The 23,685-nt window shown below is 56.8% G+C and overlaps 2 protein-coding genes across 4 annotated transcripts; one reads left to right on the top strand and one right to left on the bottom strand.

Moving 5' to 3' along the window:
* Positions 1 to 2,305: 2,305 nt before the first annotated feature.
* On the top strand, positions 2,306 to 17,210 carry LOC133346795 (synaptic vesicle glycoprotein 2C-like). Of its 3 annotated transcripts, none has more exons than XM_061558677.1 (13): positions 2,337 to 2,615; positions 9,892 to 9,984; positions 10,256 to 10,417; positions 10,543 to 10,705; positions 10,828 to 10,949; positions 11,428 to 11,570; positions 12,377 to 12,466; positions 12,597 to 12,686; positions 15,298 to 15,386; positions 15,627 to 15,772; positions 15,863 to 15,958; positions 16,160 to 16,319; positions 16,893 to 17,210. In XM_061558677.1, exons 1-13 carry the CDS (start codon positions 2,435 to 2,437, stop codon positions 17,074 to 17,076), a joined length of 1,719 nt encoding a protein of 572 aa, XP_061414661.1. In that variant the 5' UTR covers positions 2,337 to 2,434; the 3' UTR covers positions 17,077 to 17,210. The 3 variants fall into 3 exon arrangements, with proteins under 3 accessions (XP_061414664.1, XP_061414661.1, XP_061414662.1); XM_061558678.1 differs by having other exon boundaries at positions 2,345 to 2,528; XM_061558680.1 differs by lacking the exon at positions 16,160 to 16,319 and having other exon boundaries at positions 2,306 to 2,615.
* LOC133346796 (cytoplasmic polyadenylation element-binding protein 1-B-like) lies at positions 17,040 to 23,679 on the bottom strand. The gene is made up of 8 exons (XM_061558681.1): positions 23,507 to 23,679; positions 23,115 to 23,228; positions 22,216 to 22,320; positions 21,140 to 21,276; positions 20,293 to 20,491; positions 19,396 to 19,490; positions 19,182 to 19,262; positions 17,040 to 18,745 (listed from the first exon to the last, which is right to left on the bottom strand). Exons 1-8 carry the CDS (start codon positions 23,622 to 23,624, stop codon positions 18,635 to 18,637), a joined length of 960 nt encoding a protein of 319 aa, XP_061414665.1. The 5' UTR covers positions 23,625 to 23,679; the 3' UTR covers positions 17,040 to 18,634.
* Between the last annotated feature and the right edge of the window lie 6 nt (positions 23,680 to 23,685).

Raw genomic sequence — 23,685 nt, 5'->3', positions numbered from 1 at the left:
AGGGGATAGGGGAACAGGGGGAGAGAGAGAGAGAGAGAGGAATGGGAGACAGAGTTATACGAGAGGGGGATGGGCGGCTAGAGGATTTGGAATAAAAGAAAGGGCAGAAGGGATGGGGGCAGGGGATTAAGAATATGTTGTAGGGGAGAGAGGAGAGAGGACTGGCGACAATGGCTTAGCGGAGTGGAGACAAGGGTCGGGTGCAATGGATAGAGGGCATGCAGAGGATATGTCGTGGCGAGTATGGGATGTGGAGCGGATGGGGAATAGGGATATGAGGCAGAGGACAGTGAAAAGGGCTAGAGGAGTGGTGACAAAGAGGATTTAGGTAGAAGTTGTGGGGCCAAGTATAGATGGGAGAAGATATGGCACGCACGCCCACACACGCATGAGACAAAGATCCCCCGTATCGCATGGACAGACTGTTGGGGCAAGTGCTGTTCGCGAGCACCGAGAGACACGTATCTACACGCACATAGATACGTGGCTACACAAAGACAGACGCAGTACACGCAAGGACACAGACGCGTGAACACGCGTGTGGCCAAAGTCGTGACACCGGTGCTGAACCCGGCGCTTCGTACCCCCCCCCCCAGGCTAAAAGGGGGGGGGGGGTGGGGGTAATTTTGTCGCGAAACTCACGACGCCGGTCATGGTGGCTGTGATGCTCATGAGAGATGGATCGTGACGAGGGCAGCTTGTGGTGGTGATGCTGCTGCTGATGGCTTTAATGATGATTACGAGTCGGGGTGAGAATGGATTATGATGATGGATGATGATTAGCATGGTTGGCTATGTTCAACATACACGCATAACTGATGATGATAATGATTATGATGATGTATTGTGATGGATCATGATAATGGATCATGACGGATGATTATGGATGGTGATCAATAATGGTGATGAGCTAGGGGCCTTCCATAAATGACGTCACGCACCTAGGGGGGGGGGGGGGGATCAGGGATTTGTGACGATGTGTGACGAGGGGGGGTTTGAGAAATGTGACGTCACATCAAAATGCGCAACTTTAAACTACAATGACAATAGTTTAAAGCGATTTGAAGCATGTTTTATTTATTGGGTGGGGGGGAGCAGAGCTTTGTGACGTAATATTTGAGGGGGGGGTCTGACTTTTTGTGACGCCGTGTGACTGGGGGGGGGGGGCAGAAATCATCTAAAATCGCGCGACGTCATTTATGGACGGCCCCCTATTCCAATCCGAATGTTTTCACTGATTCATAGTGACGATTCACGTGCACGGGACTACGAGTTAATCGAGGTTCGCGTTTCCATGGTGATGCAGGTTGGCGGTCTTGATGATGAGCGGGGCTGAACGGGGCAGCACCTGGGGGGCGCGCAGTATCCGGGGAGGGGGCAGTTCCGGGGGGGGGGGTGCAGTACCTCGGGATAGCACTTTGGGGAGGAGTGTCTTTACCTGAGGGGAGGGGGGGATACAATACGTGGGGCGTAAGGCCCCAATGGGAGTACCTGGGGGGGCACAGTCAATGGGGGGCACAGTAAAAAGTCGTATCCGCGGAGGCCAGACACCTCGCACACACAAGTGCAGGTACTGTACCATGCATGTGTAGTGTCAAGATGTGTTTGCGGAACGTACTGTATTCAGTTGTGTTCACTGCCCTGCAGAGCCAGTGGTGGAAATTCGAAATTCCTATGACGGGGGCGAGTCTCCCCATATAACAACCCTTGTTGACTTCCCCACACGGTGGTACTCATGTGCTGTAATGTAGGAGTGTTGAGCTGAATATATTTGTTAATTATTTTCAATAACGTCATGGACTGGTGTAATGTATCGGCCCGTGTTGTGCAATGCGCGTTGTGTAATGATGATTACTCTGCGGTGACAGCTCCCACGTGGGTGCACGCAGGAGGCGTGGCTACGCCGCGGTCAGCCCCGCAGAGTGGGCGGTGACCAAACCAAACCCCGCCTCCAGCGAGACAGCTCGCCAATCAGAGGCCGATAACTACCAGAGTCCCGCCTCAGGGAGGGACCCGAGTGGAAACTCCGCCTTCCCCGCCGGGAATGTAATTGACCAGAAGCACCGCCCCCTGCTAGGGATCTGACCAATCAGAGGCCAATAAACTATCAGTAACCCCGCCCTCTAGGAGGGTCTCAGGCTGGAACTCCGCCCACTGAGAGATGTCTAACCAATAAGAGAACCCCTGGCTCGGGGAAATGCTCTGCCCCGAACGAGGATTGTGCGACAGAGGCCCCGCCTTGTACTTGGGAGTTGACCAATGAGAGAACCCCAGAGCCATTAGAGGCCCCGCCTTGTACTTGGGAGTTGACCAATGAGAGAGCCCCAGAGCCATTAGAGGCCCCGCCCCTACGAGGATCGTGACCAGAGGCCCCGCCCCGGAAAGGCTCCGGGCCAATCAGCGAGCGCGAGCGGCGGCCTGAGCGGCGGCCCAGATGTCGGAGCGCGAGGCGACGCGACCGCTGTTGGGACTCGCGGGGCCGCGGGCCGCCGAGTGCGGGGACCGTGGGGGCCGCGGGGGCCGGAAGGGTGAGCGAGCCCCGGGAGCCTGTGTCCTTCACCTCCACCCTCACCCGCTCGGCTGTCCACTCACCCGCTCAGCTGCTTCCTCAACCTGTCAGTCGCACCTCCATGCCCTCTCCCTTGTAACTCACCTCGTCACACTCACCACACCTCACCTCCACACCGCCTCACCTCATCACACTCACCACACCTCACCTCCACACCGTCTCACCTCGTGACACTCACCACACCTCACCTCCACACCGCCTCACCTCGTCACACTCACCACACCTCACCTCCACACCGTCTCACCTCGTGACACTCACCACACCTCACCTCCACACCGCCTCACCTCGTCACACTCACCACACCTCACCTCCACACCGCCTCACCTCATCACACTCACCACACCTCACCTCCACACCGCCTCACCTCATCACACTCACCACACCTCACCTCCACACCGCCTCACCTCGTCACACTCACCACACCTCACCTCCACACCGCCTCACCTCGTCACACTCACCACACCTCACCTTCACACCGCCTCACCTCATCACACTCACCACACCTCACCTCCACACCGCCTCACCTCGTCACACTCACCACACCTCACCTCCACACCGCCTCACCTCATCACACTCACCACACCTCACCTTCACTCCGCCTCACCTCATCACACTCACCACACCTCACCTTCACACCGCCTCACCTCATCACACTCACCACACCTCACCTCCACACCGCCTCACCTCGTCACACTCACCACACCTCACCTCCACACCGTCTCACCTCGTGACACTCACCACACCTCACCTCCACACCGCCTCACCTCGTCACACTCACCACACCTCACCTCCACACCGCCTCACCTCATCACACTCACCACACCTCACCTCCACACCGCCTCACCTCATCACACTCACCACACCTCACCTTCACTCCGCCTCACCTCATCACACTCACCACACCTCACCTCCACACCGTCTCACCTCGTCACACTCACCACACCTCACCTTCACACCGTCTCACCTCATCACACTCACCACACCTCACCTCCACACCGTCTCACCTCATCACACTCACCACACCTCACCTCCACACCGTCTCACCTCATCACACTCACCACACCTCACCTTCACACCGCCTCACCTCATCACACTCACCACACCTCACCTCCACACCGTCTCACCTCATCACACTCACCACACCTCACCTCCACACCGTCTCACCTCATCACACTCACCACACCTCACCTCCACACCGTCTCACCTCATCACACTCACCACACCTCACCTCCACACCGTCTCACCTCATCACACTCACCACACCTCACCTCCACACCGTCTCACCTCATCACACTCACCACACCTCACCTCCACACCGTCTCACCTCATCACACTCACCACACCTCACCTTCACACCGCCTCACCTCATCACACTCACCACACCTCACCTCCACACCGCCTCACCTCGTCACACTCACCACACCTCACCTCCACACCGCCTCACCTCATCACACTCACCACACCTCACCTTCACTCCGCCTCACCTCATCACACTCACCACACCTCACCTTCACTCCGCCTCACCTCATCACACTCACCACACCTCACCTTCACACCGCCTCACCTCATCACACTCACCACACCTCACCTCCACACCGCCTCACCTCGTCACACTCACCACACCTCACCTTCACACCGCCTCACCTCATCACACTCACCACACCTCACCTCCACACCGCCTCACCTCGTCACACTCACCACACCTCACCTCCACACCGCCTCACCTCATCACACTCACCACACCCTCACCTCACTCCACACCGCCTCACCTCATCACACTCACCACACCTCACCTTCACTCCGCCTCACCTCATCACACTCACCACACCTCACCTTCACTCCGCCTCACCTCATCACACTCACCACACCTCACCTTCACACCGCCTCACCTCATCACACTCACCACACCTCACCTCCACACCGCCTCACCTCGTCACACTCACCACACCTCACCTTCACACCGCCTCACCTCATCACACTCACCACACCTCACCTCCACACCGCCTCACCTCGTCACACTCACCACACCTCACCTTCACACCGCCTCACCTCGTCACACTCACCACACCTCACCTCCACACCGTCTCACCTCATCACACTCACCACACCTCACCTCCACACCGCCTCACCTCATCACACTCACCACACCTCACCTCCACACCGCCTCACCTCATCACACTCACCACACCTCACCTCCACACCGCCTCACCTCATCACACTACCACACCTCACCTTCACTCCGCCTCACCTCATCACACTCACCACACCTCACCTCCACACCGTCTCACCTCGTCACACTCACCACACCTCACCTTCACACCGCCTCACCTCATCACACTCACCACACCTCACCTCCACACCGCCTCACCTCGTCACACTCACCACACCTCACCTCCACACCGCCTCACCTCATCACACTCACCACACCTCACCTTCACTCCGCCTCACCTCATCACACTCACCACACCTCACCTTCACTCCGCCTCACCTCATCACACTCACCACACCTCACCTTCACACCGCCTCACCTCATCACACTCACCACACCTCACCTCCACACCGCCTCACCTCGTCACACTCACCACACCTCACCTTCACACCGCCTCACCTCATCACACTCACCACACCTCACCTCCACACCGCCTCACCTCGTCACACTCACCACACCTCACCTCCACACCGTCTCACCTCGTCACACTCACCACACCTCACCTCCACACCGCCTCACCTCGTCACACTCACCACACCTCACCTCCACACCGCCTCACCTCATCACACTCACCACACCTCACCTCCACACCGCCTCACCTCATCACACTCACCACACCTCACCTTCACTCCGCCTCACCTCATCACACTCACCACACCTCACCTCCACACCGTCTCACCTCGTCACACTCACCACACCTCACCTTCACACCGCCTCACCTCATCACACTCACCACACCTCACCTCCACACCGCCTCACCTCGTCACACTCACCACACCTCACCTCCACACCGCCTCACCTCATCACACTCACCACACCTCACCTTCACTCCGCCTCACCTCATCACACTCACCACACCTCACCTCACTCCGCCTCAACCTCATCACACTCACCACACCTCACCTTCACACCGCCTCACCTCATCACACTCACCACACCTCACCTCCACACCGCCTCACCTCGTCACACTCACCACACCTCACCTTCACACCGCCTCACCTCATCACACTCACCACACCTCACCTCCACACCGCCTCACCTCATCACACTCACCACACCTCACCTCCACACCGCCTCACCTCATCACACTCACCACACCTCACCTCCACACCGCCTCACCTCATCACACTCACCACACCTCACCTCCACACCGCCTCACCTCATCACACTCACCACACCTCACCTCCACACCGCCTCACCTCATCACACTCACCACACCTCACCTCCACACCGCCTCACCTCATCACACTCACCACACCTCACCTTCACTCCGCCTCACCTCATCACACTCACCACCCCTCACCTCCACACCGCCTCACCTCGTCACACTCACCACACCTCACCTTCACACCGCCTCACCTCATCACACTCACCACACCTCACCTCCACACCGCCTCACCTCGTCACACTCACCACACCACACCTTCACACCGCCTCACCTCATCACACTCACCACACCTCACCTCCACACCGCCTCACCTCGTCACACTCACCACACCTCACCTCCACACCGCCTCACCTCATCACACTCACCACACCTCACCTCCACACCGCCTCACCTCATCACACTCACCACACCTCACCTCCACACCGCCTCACCTCGTCACACTCACCACACCTCACCTCCACACCGCCTCACCTCATCACACTCACCACACCTCACCTCCACACCGCCTCACCTCATCACACTCACCACACCTCACCTCCACACCGCCTCACCTCATCACACTCACCACACCTCACCTCCACACCGCCTCACCTCATCACACTCACCACACCTCACCTCCACACCGCCTCACCTCGTCACACTCACCACACCTCACCTTCACTCCGCCTCACCTCATCACACTCACCACACCTCACCTTCACTCCGCCTCACCTCATCACACTCACCACACCTCACCTTCACACCGCCTCACCTCATCACACTCACCACACCTCACCTCCACACCGCCTCACCTCGTCACACTCACCACACCTCACCTCCACACCGCCTCACCTCGTCACACTCACCACACCTCACCTCCACACCGCCTCACCTCATCACACTCACCACACCTCACCTCCACACCGTCTCACCTCGTCACACTCACCACACCTCACCTCCACACCGCCTCACCTCATCACACTCACCACCCCTCACCTCCACACCGCCTCACCTCGTCACACTCACCACCCCTCACCTCCACACCGTCTCACCTCGTCACACTCACCACACCTCACCTCCACACCGCCTCACCTCATCACACTCACCACCCCTCACCTCCACACCGCCTCACCTCGTCACACTCACCACACCTCACCTTCACACCGCCTCACCTCATCACACTCACCACACCTCACCTCCACACCGCCTCACCTCGTCACACTCACCACACCTCACCTTCACACCGCCTCACCTCATCACACTCACCACACCTCACCTCCACACCGCCTCACCTCGTCACACTCACCACACCTCACCTTCACTCCGCCTCACCTCATCACACTCACCACACCTCACCTTCACTCCGCCTCACCTCATCACACTCACCACCCCTCACCTCCACACCGCCTCACCTCGTCACACTCACCACACCTCACCTTCACACCGCCTCACCTCATCACACTCACCACACCTCACCTCCACACCGCCTCACCTCGTCACACTCACCACACCTCACCTTCACACCGCCTCACCTCATCACACTCACCACACCTCACCTCCACACCGCCTCACCTCGTCACACTCACCACACCTCACCTTCACTCCGCCTCACCTCATCACACTCACCACACCTCACCTTCACTCCGCCTCACCTCATCACACTCACCACCCCTCACCTCCACACCGCCTCACCTCATCACACTCACCACACCTCACCTTCACTCCGCCTCACCTCATCACACTCACCACACCTCACCTTCACTCCGCCTCACCTCATCACACTCACCACCCCTCACCTCCACACCGCCTCACCTCATCACACTCACCACACCTCACCTTCACTCCGCCTCACCTCATCACACTCACCACACCTCACCTTCACTCCGCCTCACCTCATCACACTCACCACACCTCACCTTCACTCCGCCTCACCTCATCACACTCACCATACCTCGCCTTCACTCCGCCTCACCTCATCACACTCACCACACCTCACCTCCACACCGCTTCACCTCGTCACACTCACCACACCTCACCTTCACACCGCCTCACCTCATCACACTCACCACACCTCACCTCCACACCGCCTCACCTCGTCACACTCACCACACCTCACCTTCACACCGCCTCACCTCATCACACTCACCACACCTCACCTCCACACCGCCTCACCTCGTCACACTCACCACACCTCACCTCCACACCGCCTCACCTCGTCACACTCACCACACCTCACCTTCACTCCGCCTCACCTCATCACACTCACCATACCTCGCCTTCACTCCGCCTCACCTCATCACACTCACCACACCTCACCTCCACACCGCTTCACCTCGTCACACTCACCACACCTCACCTTCACACCGCCTCACCTCATCACACTCACCACACCTCACCTCCACACCGCCTCACCTCGTCACACTCACCACACCTCACCTTCACACCGCCTCACCTCATCACACTCACCACACCTCACCTCCACACCGCCTCACCTCGTCACACTCACCACACCTCACCTCCACACCGCTTCACCTCGTCACACTCACCACACCTCACCTTCACTCCGCCTCACCTCATCACACTCACCACACCTCACCTCCACACCGCCTCACCTCGTCACACTCACCACACCTCACCTTCACACCGCTTCACCTCGTCACACTCACCACACCTCACCTTCACTCCGCCTCACCTCATCACACTCACCACACCTCACCTCCACACCGCCTCACCTCGTCACACTCACCACACCTCACCTTCACACCGCCTCACCTCATCACACTCACCACACCTCACCTCCACACCGCCTCACCTCGTCACACTCACCACACCTCACCTCCACACCGCCTCACCTCGTCACACTCACCACACCTCACCTCCACACCGCCTCACCTCGTCACACTCACCACACCTCACCTTCACACCGCCTCACCTCATCACACTCACCACACCTCACCTCCACACCGCCTCACCTCGTCACACTCACCACACCTCACCTTCACACCGCCTCACCTCATCACACTCACCACACCTCACCTCCACACCGCCTCACCTCGTCACACTCACCACACCTCACCTCCACACCGCCTCACCTCGTCACACTCACCACACCTCACCTCCACACCGCCTCACCTCGTCACACTCACCACACCTCACCTCCACACCGTCTCACCTCGTCACACTCACCACACCTCACCTCCACACCGCCTCACCTCATCACACTCACCACACCTCACCTCCACACCGCCTCACCTCGTCACACTCACCACACCTCACCTTCACACCGCCTCACCTCATCACACTCACCACACCTCACCTCCACACCGCCTCACCTCGTCACACTCACCACACCTCACCTTCACACCACCTCATCACACTCACCACACCTCACCTCCACACCGCCTCACCTCGTCACACTCACCACACCTCACCTCCACACCGCCTCACCTCGTCACACTCACCACACCTCACCTCCACACCGCCTCACCTCGTCACACTCACCACACCTCACCTCCACACCGTCTCACCTCGTCACACTCACCACACCTCACCTTCACTCCGCCTCACCTCATCACACTCACCACACCTCACCTTCACACCGCCTCACCTCAGTATACTCACCTGCACTTTAATCTCCTGCCTCATCTCATCTCCTCACATCCGCAACTTTACTTCCTCGCCCTGATCGGCACCTTGGTCTCCTCACCACTGCACCTCACTTGAGTGTATCCTAATGAATACCATCACCTGTAGCCGCGCCCCTGCGTCTGTACCTTCCTACCTGCTGCTCACCTTCTCTGTCCACTCACCTTCTCCTGACTGTCCCTCGCCTGCCTTCTATCCCACTCGCCTGCCCCCGTGACAGGGAGACCTCTGTGGTTGAGGTCGGGGTTGCTCCCAGGGCCTCCCCCGAGAGCGGTAGACACGGCAGGGCCGCCAGCCTGCTGACCTCCCCATGTCCCGCAGGCCCCGGGGGGCCCCGCCCCTCCCCAGACGGGGACGCAGAGCCGCTCGACGACGACGATGGCTGCTCCCACGAGGAGGCGCTCGAGCACACCGGTGGGTGACCATCTTCTGTCCGCCCCTTCGTCTGTCCGTCCCTTCGTCTGTCCGTCCATCCGTCCTTCCATCCGTCCATCTGGGTGAGTGGATGGGTGTCAGGCTTTGCGTACAACTGCCTGCAGAGGTGACAGAGCGAGATTGTCTATGCGGCTGCGTGAGAGACGAGAGCCAACAGCTGGCAGGTGTTTGTGTTCACGGCGAGAAGACCCCAGGCGCTCCGGGTGTCCGTGTCTGTCGGTGACCTCCACCCGATCCGCGCGGCCCACAGGGTTTGGCCGTTTCCACGCCTGGCTTCTGGTGGCCTGCGGCTGGGCCAACGCCAGCGACGCCGTGGAGATCCTGTGCGTGTCCTTCCTGCTCCCAACGGCGCGCTGCGACCTGCACCTTTCCACCGCCGACATGGGCTGGCTCACGGCGTGCATGTTCATCGGTACGCGCCGCACCACGTCGCACCGCGCTGCACCACGTCGCACCGCGCCGCACCACGTCGCACCGCGCCGCGGGACGAGGCGCTCGCTCGGGTTCTCACCGCGGTGCGTTGGCCCGCGCCACCAGGTATGATGGTGGGCGGTTGCGTCTGGGGTGCCCTGGCGGACTCGAGCGGCCGCCGCAAGGTGCTCGTCTACTCGCTGGCCGTCAACGGCATCTTCAGCGCCCTCTCCAGCCTCGCCCCCAACTTCCTGCTCTTCCTGCTGATGCGCCTGGGTAGCGGCCTGGGGTGAGTTCCGCCACGCACAGCGCCGCCACCACGCACGGCGCCGCGGGGTGCCGTGTGCGGCGAGGAGAAGAAGCTGCCCGGGTCACGTGACCCCCCCTGTGACTACTGTGGATGTTGTGCAGGGTGGGGGGGTCTCTGCCGGTCATCTTCTCCTACTTCTCCGAGTTCCAGCCACGGCGATGGCGCGGCGCGATGGTCAGCGCACTCGCCACGTTCTGGATGGGAGGAAACATCCTGGCGGCCGGTAGACCTCACTCACCACGCCCACTACCACCGTGGCCTCTCCCCCACATTGCACTCCATCACCGCAACCTTACCATCACCACAGACTCGCTACCGCACCCTGACACCATCGCAGCCTCAATGTCTCATCACATCGCCACAACCTCAGCATTGCCACCTCACCATCAGACTACCACAGTCTCTCTACCGCACAGCCGTATTCCCTCACCGGCACAGACCACAGCACCCTCTTGTGCGCTGTGCCGGCCTTCAGTGGTTGATTGGTCACAGTACTTGCCCCAAGATCCCATACAGCTACACGGAGAATCGTTATCTGTGCGTGTCGCTGCATGTCACGCTTACAAATGAGACCATCCTGGTTTCTTGAGTCCTCACCTTGGTAAAAAGTCTAAATAAACTCGACGCATTTGTATGTTGTGTGCACTTGCGTGCCCGTGTATATGTGTGCACGTGTGTGCCCCGCGCCTGCGTGTCCCCAGGGCTGGCGTGGTTGATAATCCCGCTGCCGGCGCTTGACGTGTGGAGCTGGCGCGTGTTCGTCGCCGTCTGCTCCGTGCCAAGCCTCACGTCCAGCGTCGCCTTTGCATGCTGCCTCCCCGAGAGCCCCAAGTTCCTCATGCAGGTGCCTCGCCACTCGGCTCCTCTCGGCGCTCAGGTGTCCTCGCCTGTGATGGCAGCAGCAGCAGCAGCCGTCCTCTGGCTCAGCAGCTTGATGCCAATGCAGAGGTCTTCTTGACAAGAGGGCTTCAGCAGAGAATTCGTGTCGTTTTAATGTTCCTCGTCCTTGGCTGAAGGAGCGCAGCACCCACGGTGGGTTTACTGTGCGGTCCAGAGTTTGGGTTGCATGGCCACAATCGCACCACTTTGGCTGTGTCTTTAATTTTCCATCTAAGATGGAAATGCGGTTGATCAATTCCACCGGTGTCTTCGAGGAGGAATGTCAAAGCCAGGAGATGTGATGTTTGGGTCTCGAATGGGGTATTCATTCCGATGCAGAGGTTGAGTGGCTGTGATAGTGGGCAGTAGTTGGACAGCATTGGTGAGTGCGACCAGGTGGTGCAGAGTGTTGATGCGTAGGTGGTGTGAGTGGGTGGGGTGTGAATCTTGTTCATTTGTATGCCATTTGAAAAGCAACAGAAGAGCTTATAGTGGGTGGTGAGTAATCGTGAGTGATCAGTGAGTGGTGGGGTCGATGAGATGTGAACGTTGGTACGTGAAATCTGTGAGTGCTGACTGGTGAGTGATGAAGAGTGGTGGTGTGGGAGCAGTGAATGTTGGTAGATGGTGTCACCGAGTGGGAGCATGTTGGTTCATGATGTCGTGAGTGGTGAGCGTTTGTACATGGTGCCGGTAGTGGTGAGTGATAACAGTGGTGGTGTTAGTGTGCCGCTCTCCCTGGTCACCTCTCCCCGTTGGTGTTGCCCCCAGACGGGGCAGGAGGAGGCGGCGCTCGCCGTATTTCGCAGGATCTTCACTCACAACCACCGCAGCATGCCTGGCGCTCGCAGGACCTTCCCGGTTGGAGCAGCACACTCACCCCCTCGCTCGCAGACACGCTGACTCACCCACTCACTCGCCTAGACGCTCACATACTCTCGCTTTCTTTGGTCCGGCGACGGCACCACTGCCCCCTCGCCCTGCACTCCAGGTGAGCCGGCTGGAGGTGAGCATCTCGGACCGGCACGCGGTGAGCGTCCCCTTGGGGATCCTGGCACAGGTGGCGTACTACTCGCGCATGGTGAGTACCGTGCACACACACACGTAGCCAAGTGAGTAACTGCTGGGCTCTTGGAATGCGCAGCAATCTGTGCTCATGTGCAATTGTGTGTCTGTCCGTGACTTGTGTACATGCGTGTGTGTGTGTGTACCCATGTGTGTATGCAAAACAACCCCCTACCTCCTCGCAGTGCCGGATGGGCAACTCTGTCGTGGACAGTGCTGTGCGGGGAGGACCAATTCCGATTGGCCTCTCCCCTCATGGTGTCTGTGACCACCACAGTGGCTAAACGGGGGCTCTGGACGGGTGCGAGGGGCTGGTAACCCCTCCACCTTCAATTAATTACCACTAAACCACGACTTAAATATGTAACTAATAAGCTTGTGCCGGAGGCCCCGGGGGGACAGGCGTCTATGACGTCTCCTGGCCAAACCCCAATTGGCGGAGCCAAACTCAACGTTTAACCTACTCACGCCGGCCTGTGCCTGCCCTCACAGTCGGGCATATTTGCGGAATACACCACGCCGCCGTTGACCCTGGCCATTGACCGAGCAACCCAATGTTCCTACCAGCTCCCTCCGCAGGAATGTGTTTTGGTGGGGCTGATGGTAAGGCCCCACCTCTTAGTGCCATGCTCCAGTTTCAGCAGCAGCGTCTCCAATTCCTCCTCTGAATGAGCAGCTATTACCAAATCATCGGCATACATAATGTGGTTGACCAATAGGGAGCCATCCCTTGACCACACCCGGGCATCGGTCAGCCTCCCATTATATCTGTACCAAATGGAAATTCCGCTGGAACAGCTATTGAAGGCTTCACGTACTACGTGGTCAAAATAGATGTTAAATGTGGGAGGACATCCCTGTCACACCCCAAGGTGTACAAGGAATGGCTCTGACTCCCGGCCACGTAGTTTTACCAGGGCCCGCTCACCATCATGAAGGTCCTTAATGATCGTGAGCAGAGGTTCAGGGACTCCGAAAGCACGAAGAACAACCCAGAGCCCAGGCCTACTGATGTTATCATAGGCCTTGACCAGGTCAATAAAGCAGAGATGTAGGTCTTGTTGGAATTCCCTACACCTCTGTAGCAGACGGAAAGAAAATATGGCATCTGTGCAGGACCGCCCTTTCCTGAAACTGCATTTGGGCTCCGCAAGCCTCTCCTCAGCGTGCCTAGCAAGGCGATGTTTAATAATCCTTGCCAGGACCTTTCCCAGCACACTGAGGAGTGAGATGCCCCTGTAGTTGTTAGTCTGTGCAGTCCCCCTTCTTAAAGAGGAAGACCACCAGGGCATCCTTCCAATCCTGCGGAACCCGTCCAATGGTCCAGACTTGTTATGATGTCATGTAGGGTAGTCTGTGCACAAACGCCACCCTCCCTTAGCATTTCGCTTGGGAGATCATCTCTGCCCAGTGCCTTTCCTGGTCTCAGACTCCGGATCGCCTTCAGTACTTCCTCAACAGATGGCACCTCAGCCAGCCACTCACAGGGGGTGACTGCTTCCAATATTTGAGGCACCGCAGCCTCAGCAGGTTCATCCCCACTTTGTGCCACGATGTTTTCCTGGCTGAGGGATTTCTCCTCCCCCAGGACCTCACAGAAATGCTCAGCAAATCTGCAAACCTGTTCCTGGGGGTCAGAGATTGGATCACTGTTTTTTCCCCTGGGCAGTGCGCTCATGATCGGCTCCAGTTTAACAGCAGAGGTCTCACTCCGAATCAGTCGAGCGGCAATATATTTTCATCGGTTGCGTAACGCTGTGTGGAAGCTACCTGGTCTGTCGCTCCGCATTAAGCTTCAGGTCTTCTCGGCCACAGTCATTCCCTCCCTTCTCAACGCTTGCGAAACGTGGACCCCCCTAATGAAACATCTTCGCCGGTTAGAAACATTTAGGCTAGCCTGCCTACGATCCATCCTGGGTTTAACCAGGCTGGATTGTGAGCTCACAAATCCTTGAAAGATCTGGGCAAGCTCCCATCGGTGAGCTCCTCCGGCAGGCAAGGCTGTGTTGGCTGGGTCATGTAGCCCGCATGCCCAGCCACCGCAGGCCTAAACAGCTTTTGTTCGGCCGGATCGAGGGGGCTAAGCGGGCGTGGCACGGGCTAGAGAAGAGATGGAGTGATGTGGTACAGGAGGACGTGGAGCTGAGTGGACTTGCCAATGACTGGTACCAGCGGTGTCAAGGTCGGCCTCTGTGGAGGAGGCTCATGAAGAACGCTACTGGGCAGTTGGAGGCAGTCGCCCTCCAACAACGGAGGGTGGAGGAGCGACGCTCACAACAATGAGCGGAGCGCCGGGTGGCTAAAGCGCAGCAAGTTAGCACAGTAGGGGGCACAGGTGGTGCATCAGCCAGTCATCTCGGTCATCTGTCAGTCGACCCGTGGCACCTGGGTCTGCCCCGTGACCTCCCGTCAGCGGGCGTTTGACACTTCGTGGCCTCAAGGTGCATGTGCGCCTGGCACAGGCGTCGTGGTGACGTCACCGCCATTTAGTGTCAAATGGCGGTTGTATGCAAGCCTGCGTGCTGGTCTGTGTGCATGCATGCGTGCCCGAGTCCCCGAGTGCCAATGCCCATGCTGCATACTTTGTGTGAACATGTCCTCATGTCCCCACCTGCCCGTGTGTCAAGATGGTCGGCCGCCTGCGCAAGATGTTCTGTGGGTCACTTGGGAGGCGCAGCTGGGCGCTCTCTGCCATCTTCTTCTCAATCTCCTTCGGGTGTGACCACTCACCTGACACCTCACCCCACCCCATTAAACCACTCACCCAACCACTCACCCGTGTGTGCATTGCAGTGGCGAGGTCCTCGTGTACTACGGCAGTGGTTGCCAAGTGGAATGTGGTTTGGTGTGGTGTGGATAATACATACTATGGAGTGTTGGTGGTATGGTGCAGGTACTATTGGCTGTGGTGCAGTGCAGGTGCGATGGGCTGTGCGCTGATGGTGTGGTGGTGCAGGTACTATGGGCTGTGGATGTGGCTGCCTGAGTTGTTCAGGAGGAGCGAGGAGTACGGAGGCTCTCCCTGCTCTCCTCCCCGCGGTAACCACACGGATGTTGCCAGTACAGGCAACTGGACATTCTGTTACCCCGTCAAGACAATCGGTAAGCTCGCCAGACCCATATACTGTGGGTACTGTGTGCGTACCTTATAGCCTGCCGGCTTGTAATTGTGCGTGCTGTGCATTTATGCAGTGTACATGGACGGGTTCATCACAGCCGCTGCCAACCTCCCTGGGAACATCCTCAGCATCCTGCTCATGGGCCGTGTAGGGGGGCGGCTGCTGCTGGGTAAGGGTGCCTGCGGTGATAGGGGCTGTGGGGTAACAGCTTGTGTGGTGCAGTGGTTAGCCCACTGGGTGCTAAATCTGAACAGGTCATGGGCCACCCAGTCTGGCTCTTATAAAGTGGTGCCTCACCACGCACCCCCTGCCTTCACAGCACTTGCCCCAGCAGCCTGTTGAGGTAGATATTCTGGGGACCTGTGTGCAGGGGCAAGCCTGCTGCTCTCCGGAGGCAGCGTGTTCCTGCTGTGGGCTGTGCGCACGCGGCTGCAGAGCTTGGCTGCAGCGTGCCTCTTCAGCGCCATCTCTGTGGTGGCATGGAATGCGCTGGATGTCATTGGCATCGAGATGTACCCCACCATGCTACGGTGACCACCCCCCCCCCCCCCCCAACTCAATGTATTTTTTGGATTAGGGCAGCATCAAGTCCACCATCTGGCTTAGTCACAAATGATAAAAATCACTTTTGAGTGTTCAAGTCACCCTTTATTCTTTCAGCTCACCAAGTTGAATTATCACAACCAACATTTTGCAAACATTAGCAATAACCCAACAGTTGCATTTAAAGTTGCACTTTATTTCGAAATGCCAAGGCGGTTGTTTTTGCTCAGGATTTCTGCTTCACTTTGTACTTGCTTTCAACATTTAAAAAGGCCATCCCTGGTCTCTTGAAGTCCTCACCTTGAACTGCATCCCAGGATGAGCACATCTGTTCCATTAGTCACTAAGGACATTGGCCTTGGATTATGAAAGTGGGCAGTAATTGGCCACAATTTTCTTTTTTTTCCCTGCCCTTTCCATCTCAGAACGTTAACTCCAACATGCTGGGTTATTTTACCAACTGCAGCACCCATCTGTGCAGTACCAAGTTTCCACTTCCTGGGTGCCGTTCTCTGGTCTGTGCTGCAGCGACCTGCTCATGCCATGCATGTGCTTTGCAGGTCCAGTGCGCTCGGAGTGTTCACCGGGGTGGCACGCATCGCTGCCATACTTGCCAGCCTGCTGTTCGGCGCGCTGCTGGAGACCAGCTGCACCGTGCCCATCCTGCTCATCGCTGCACTACTCGTGTGTGGCAGCGTCGTGGGCTTGTGCCTGCCTGAGACCAAGAACTCAGAGCTGCAGTAGGGAAGGGCAGGGCGGCGTGCCTTCTACACCAATCACTTGCACTTTGTGACCGTTGTCAGATTTCCACTTTTGTAAACTTGACACTCGTTTTTACATTCCATGTAAAATAAAATCTGAGTGAATGCGTCGAGACTTCTCACTTGGCAGTTCTGTCTCTTGGAGTCTGACATTGACAGTCATCCCATTCAAAGTTCGATGTTGAACTTGTTTTGCACCGGGGTGTAGCCAAGTGCTTATTGGAGGTGCACAGGGAAGGACAAACTAAACCCAGAAATCAGGGGAGCCAATTAGTAGAAACATTCCAATTTCCACACCAGTGGTGATGTCACCCCCACCAGGAACCCCACCAGTACAAACACTGCCATGCTAGTCACCACGCAGACTTTTTTTTGCATTTTATTTTGCTTCATGTGCGAGAAACGTCCTTCAGAACCCAGAACTAACGTCACCAAACCGTGAGGTAGAAGAGCTGCAAATCAAATCGCGCTCTTGAACACTTTAAACAAACACTTAAGTATTCTGCATCTGGCAAAATTCAAATATTTTTTGTATATAAACAATCAACTTTTTTCTCATATATCTCTCCCCCCCCCCCCCCTGCCCCACCCTTCCCTCAAAGCTTAAACAAAAGCTTAAAAAGCAAACTTTGTAAACGAAGTGGCAAAAATGTAACTGTTAAGGCTTAATAATATTCAGCACGTCTTCCGGTCTACTAAAAAAATCAACCAAAACAAACCAGGGTCAAAGTGGTGCATCGCGTGGGCCACGTGTAACAGTGGCGGCGGCCAGGAACCCCCCCCCCCCTTTCCCAACGCAGCCCTGCAAAAACATCTCCCTGTGCAAATTAAAACGTGCGTCTTAAAAGGAAAGCACGGCCGCCACGCGCGGCCGCCACGCACGGCCACATAGATTCCCCATCCCGCCCTGGTCACCCCCACCATCATCACCGGTTCCCACTGCGTCGCTGCCAGGGAGCGGACCACCCCCCCCCTGCAGGCGAGGGCCCGACTTGCGGTTTAAAAATGAACGTGTAAAATGAAGCCAATCGTCATCATCTGTGAACAGAAGCCGATAAAACTGGGAGCCACTGTACTCGAGACGGCTGTGGTCATGGTTAAGAAATGCTCAAAAGCCTCCGAACTACTAATTTCTTCTTTTCCTCGTGAACGCCATTTCCACCGATAGGCAATACGTATAATATATAACTTTCAAGAGTTGAATTTCTTCCTGAGTGAGCAAGCAGAGACTACGAGGCTTGGCATGCTGCGGTTTACGTTTTGGTTGCTCGTTTAGAGTCGGCGTTAAGGAGCCGCCGACAGAGGTTGAAGCGCGCTAAAATTCAACGCTACACTCGCAGCCGGTGGGGTTTCCTTAAAGTGTTAAAAATATGGCCGAGTCTCGTCGTGAGCTGCATTGAACTGTACGCGGAGACCCAGGGGAACCGAGCGGCACCACCGTCGCCACACACCCCACGCACGCACGCGGGCATGCGTGCGTGGGCGCAGGCGGGCGGCAGCACCGGAGGCTGGGGCGCCCCCCACCACCACCACCTCCCTGCTCAAATGAAGTCGCGGCTCTTCTGGTTGCGCATGAGCGGCTGGTGGTGCCGCAGTGTCTCCAGGGAATGTTGCCAATGCCAGCAGGACTTGCAGAAGTACTTGAAGCAAGCCTGGGGGAAGAGCAGCCAAGGGACCACACCCCCTCATCAACTATGTTTGAGAATCGCACCGTTTTTATAGCGCAGGACTATCACCTAGGTGCTGCGTTTCACGGATGGATAGTCTTCCAGTAGGGGGCAATGCTGTCGTGTCATCCCATTTAGTAATTTAAAAAAACTGTCAAATTTGGGCTGACAGCACAAAAGCTTACTACCGATTTCAAATTATCCCACAGGATATTTAGTGTTCTCTGTGAAGCAGATGGCATGTAGGGTTTTATGGTTGATACGCACACCGCAATAACCAGGGAGGCCTGGATACAAACTGCAAACCTCTGCAATTAAGCGGGGAATTTGGTAGCACTGGGCCTTGTCAGAGTCGAGACATTTCGCAGAACCACATTCGCAAACATATATTAAAACACACTAATGCGAAACGGGACTGTACCATCTCACGGCAGAAGTAAGGGCCAGCCTGCGAGCAGCACAGCTGGCAGATGGACTCTTCCAAATACGGATCCACCTGGAGCTGCAATGAGACACGCACAAACGCGAGGGGTCGACACCAGCGCAATGCAGAGCCTCACCCACTCGTGGCACAGGCAATGTGGCAAGAGCAGACAAACTGGGTGGGGGGGCAGCTGTGGGGAGCACCAACAGACCTTCTTGGTGAACTTGGGCGTCTTGATCTCGATGAAGGCAGCGTTGACGGCCTTCATGTAGCTCTTATGATTGTTGAACGTCACACGCCCCGAACCTGCAACACGATAAGGGGAGGTGGCGCACGTCACGCTGGGCGTGCCAGAACCACATGACAGGGTACGCAACGCACAGACGGCGTGTGGACGCCGTACAAGGGGGCAGGGGTATGGCTAAATTACGCCACAGGGACAAGTCTGAGAAATGATCACACGCAGCATCAGCTCGCAGGAGCGGCATCGCCACACATCCAGAAGTGGACCAACACTGGCGAACCCCACGTGTGCATGCCCACCACACCAATCCTGGATACGACAGTCGTAGCGGCATGCGAGCACGCCCGAGTGAGCAGGATGCTGCGAACGCAGTAGCCAGAGTTAAATTCCCATTCACAGCTGGAATTCGTGACATACGAACTGGTCTCAATTGGCTGCGCGTCATGGACTACTTGCAGGGATGTGTAAACATCAGCAATGGGCAAAGGAAGCCCCCCCCCGCCCCCCATGTTCCGTACCATCCTTAATAGGTGCTTGCTAACAGCACTTTTTTGAATAGTTCATTATGGCCATTCTCTTGCGCATGGGCAGCAATGTTCAGGAGCTAAATTCCAACATTGGAGGGTCTCAGTCACAAAGAGGGAGAGTTAAGTGTTGTGCTGTTTCTCCTCAATTAAAGGAGGCGACAGTGGTCCACTAGACAGTTCGTTTAGGTTGCATGGCGACAGTTGCACTACTGTGGCTTGCGACTTCTTTAAATTTGGAGGAGCTGTGCCCATTCGCCTGATGATGTTCAGATGCTGTTGGTTACACCAGTATTTTCCGGAGAGCCTTGTAGGAGCAAGAGTGCGTGGGGATCGTCACCAATGGGGTAGCGGTGCTTGTCCGTGTCAATGCCAGCGTAGACGACACCACCAAACAGGTCGTTCATGATGGTGGTGAGGCCCTCTGCATTGAGCATGCCGTGCAGTGCACCCACAAACACCGTCTTGCTCGGGTCCAGGCGCTGCGATTGACTCCGCACGTAGTTGCTGTCCGACAGCACCCAAGGGATCACTTGCACCTGCGGCAGGATGGTGGGGGGAGGGCCAGGTCAAGGGGAGGGCGGGCATCAAGTCACGGTTGGATGAATGTTTCCCTGCAGCAGTAAGTTAACCGAATATACTTCACTTCCCTGGACTGCCGAAGGTAGCAAGCACAGATGGAGCACTGAAAGGTACCGCTGTTCTGGCAAACTCACTTGCGATGCACGCCAATTCACGCATGGGAGAAGCATAAACAAGTTACATGCATTATCAAATAAACAGAACCATACAAACAAGGAGAGAAACAAGCAAAGCAACTGGAAGGCATGCAAGACAGAATTAGTTCCTCCAAATAACCACGACCATGAATTGACTGATGATTTGAATCAGGCTGTGGGGGGGGGGATGGGTTACAAAAGATGAGTGGAGACGCGCTTCAGGGTGAAAGGAGAATAACCAAGGTGAGCATGGATGATCTGGCTTTGAAACAGTGGCGGTGCAAGACGACGAGCTCCGAGATGACATTGGGGACGTGGGATGGATATTGCAGTGCGAGATGAAAATTATTTGAATTGTGGAGGAGCGGGTAGGGAGACTCATTAAGACTCACGTCACAATTCAGGGTCCCCCCAATTGGGGTCCCCCCCCCAACTGCGCGGCACTCCCACGTCCCACATCCCCCTCACCTCCTTGCAGCGCATTCGACGCGACGACACCTTGTAGTAATAGTCTCCGCAGCCGTCGCTGCTGCGGAAGTCGTGGGTGCAGGCCTGGAGCAGCGCACGCACCGACTTCTCAGACTCAAACAGGATGTACACATAGCCTGCGACACGCACGTAGGTACAGGAGCGCACGCATAGACGGACACGTGTCAGTGAGGGACAAACCCAGGCAAGCCGCAGCTCGTAAGGAAATGGTTGGTGGTGTCGCTCGCTCCACAAATTCAAATTCCCATCATCCATCCATCCCCCTCCCACCAGGTTCAATTGGGTTAGCGGGAGAAGGGCGAATTGTATTCTTTTACCACCTGCACCATGGTTGCGGAACACCACAGCCAACACAAGTTCATTCATGATAACATGGCCAAACACCACTCGCGCACACTGCTCCCAACACCCACCACTCGCGCTTCCCCTGGCAGCAGCTCGAACAACCCCTGCACTGTGAATTCAACCATTGTTAGTAATACATCGCGATTTTAAGTCAAACACCGAAATTATCTTAGTACGTGTGGAAACTCCAACTCCCCCCCCCCGCCACTACATATACAAATTTAGTTTGCTTGAACGTATACAGCGATGGCTATAACAACTTCAACTACATACTCGAAATGCAAAAAGCAGAGTCTGCATCAATGGGATCTAGACTTGTCGAATGCCACCTCAAGGAATGGAGGGGGGGGGGGGACCCCCTTAGACCTTCCCAAACTCACCCAGAGGGGGGGACAAGAGGCAATTTGTCTTGGGCCTCAAAGAGGCCGCCACCAAAGACCAGTTTTTTTGCGACCGTCGCTTGTAATTCAGGGAACACCATGTGGGAATTCTGCCAGTGATCTCCAGTACTTAGGCCCAGAAAACTCTGGCTTGGTCTTAGATACCCCTGCCTCCCCCTCTGGGACCGTAGATGCCGCCGCCGCCACCACTACCCCCGTGCTCACCGTGCAGCGATGACGTCACACTGTGCAGCACCACATCATGGGGGTGAGCGGGGAGGTGGCAACAAGTAACAGAAGAGTTCATACCAGAGCCTCTGCACACATTACCTTTGGGCATATTACCTTTGGGTGGGTAGCGCGGGTGTTTGCCATCCTTACCCGGCCACTCCACACTCACCGAACCAAACATCTTGAAGCAATTGATGAGGCCGGCTGTAAAGAGGCGAGACAACATAATGAGGTCAGCGCGTCACAAACAAGACGGACGTGCTGGCAAGGGGCCCCCCCCCTTGCCACCAAACACCAGGGCCGGCCACCACCACAGCTGGCCCCCACTGACCGCCGCAGTGGTCAGATGTTAACTGCCTCGCCTGGTATACAAGATGTTGTGGGTTCGATTTCAACCCTGACGCCTGTGTATTTGGAGTTTGTGTGTTCTCCGTGGTAGTGTGAATTTTTATAAAGGTCCTCTGGGTTTTTCCCCTCCACATTTAGAAATAGGCATTTCATCTCTACAATGTACTTCATTGGGCTATCAGTTGTGGCCAGGTCGCTTCTGAAAAAGCAGCAATATAGCTCGGTGGGCCTTGCCTGGTATAAAATCAATAGAGCTCAACTGTCTGCCAATAATCTTCACCCGATTCCACCACTTATGTTGAGCACTCGGGTCTACCAGACTTTTGTCTCATCCATTGTTAAACCACCACACGCGTTACAGGAAGGGTTGGCGTGGTTAGCACCACACCAGGCTGCCTTCATCTCCCCATCACGGACGTTCACACAACAAGCTCAAGGCCATGTCCACCAAGGGTAGGGCCAATGAATGGTCCAGATATCTGCACCGGGAGCAAAGTCCCAAGCGCCGACCGCTGCGGCCCACGGCATCGCCAGCGTAACCACGTGCTACCCACGGACGCGGCGTACGAGGGCACTTGCGTCACCCACGACTTGGTCGCAGGGAGACGGGTCTGAAATAGTAGGGGGCAGGGTAGGGGGGGGTTGCGTACCTTCGGTGATGTCCCAGGGAACGCCACCGAGGAACACCTTGGGGGAGAAGATGGGACTCTTGTGGCTGCGTGGGGGCAGCTGGCCGCTCCACGTGCACGTCGCCTCGCTCACCGCTGCACACCGCACACACCACATTGCCCTCTCACAAAGCACGCCATGACGCACGCGGATGCGGTGCAACGCATTGCACGTGGTGTAGTGAATAGGCCACGTTCCACACCGCGGGGTATTGTACCCCATGGGCTTGTGCCACATGGTGCACCCAACACCCTGCACATCCACCAACCCCGCAACCTTCCCCCGTACCCCAAGACTGCGCACATCTTCCAGTCTCATCGGCATGCTGGCCGCTACTTATTAGTTTGCCAAGATCGTTCCTACAGGGTCCTACAATTGCCACGAGAAGAGGCCCTTGCAGCAATGGCGCCACTGGTGAACGCGACGGGTGCAGCGGGCGAGCGTGGCGTCATGCGGCCGGTTGCCGTGGCGGCCACATCGCGATTCCACATCACGCGTCGTTGCGGGTGCCACGTGGCGAGACGGATTACGGCCGGAGGAGCCACGAGAAGA

The sequence above is a fragment of the Lethenteron reissneri genome, chromosome 24 (assembly GCF_015708825.2).
Source record: "Lethenteron reissneri isolate LAM-NWPU_2019-01 chromosome 24, ASM1570882v1, whole genome shotgun sequence".
NCBI lineage: Eukaryota > Metazoa > Chordata > Hyperoartia > Petromyzontiformes > Petromyzontidae > Lethenteron > Lethenteron reissneri.
This window is presented reverse-complemented; position numbering and strand designations above follow the sequence as displayed.

What these genes read in the sequence shown, in the direction of transcription:
- LOC133346795 (XM_061558677.1), top strand. Translation starts at nt 2,435, where the DNA reads ATGTCGGAGCGCGAGGCGACGCGACCGCTGTTGGGACTCGCGGGGCCG. An exon ending in CTCAGCTGCTTCCTCAACCT is followed by an intron (nt 2,616 to 9,891) that starts GTCAGTCGCACC and finishes CATGTCCCGCAG; the next exon opens with GCCCCGGGGGGCCCCGCCCC. An exon ending in TGGCGTACTACTCGCGCATG is followed by an intron (nt 12,687 to 15,297) that starts GTGAGTACCGTG and finishes CCGTGTGTCAAG; the next exon opens with ATGGTCGGCCGCCTGCGCAA.
- LOC133346796 (XM_061558681.1), bottom strand. Translation starts at nt 23,624, where the DNA reads ATGTGGAATCGCGATGTGGCCGCCACGGCAACCGGCCGCATGACGCCA. An exon ending in TCCCTGGGACATCACCGAAG is followed by an intron (nt 22,321 to 23,114) that starts GTACGCAACCCC and finishes GCCTCTTTACAG; the next exon opens with CCGGCCTCATCAATTGCTTC. An exon ending in CAAAGGTAATATGCCCAAAG is followed by an intron (nt 21,277 to 22,215) that starts GTAATGTGTGCA and finishes TGCGTGTCGCAG; the next exon opens with GCTATGTGTACATCCTGTTT.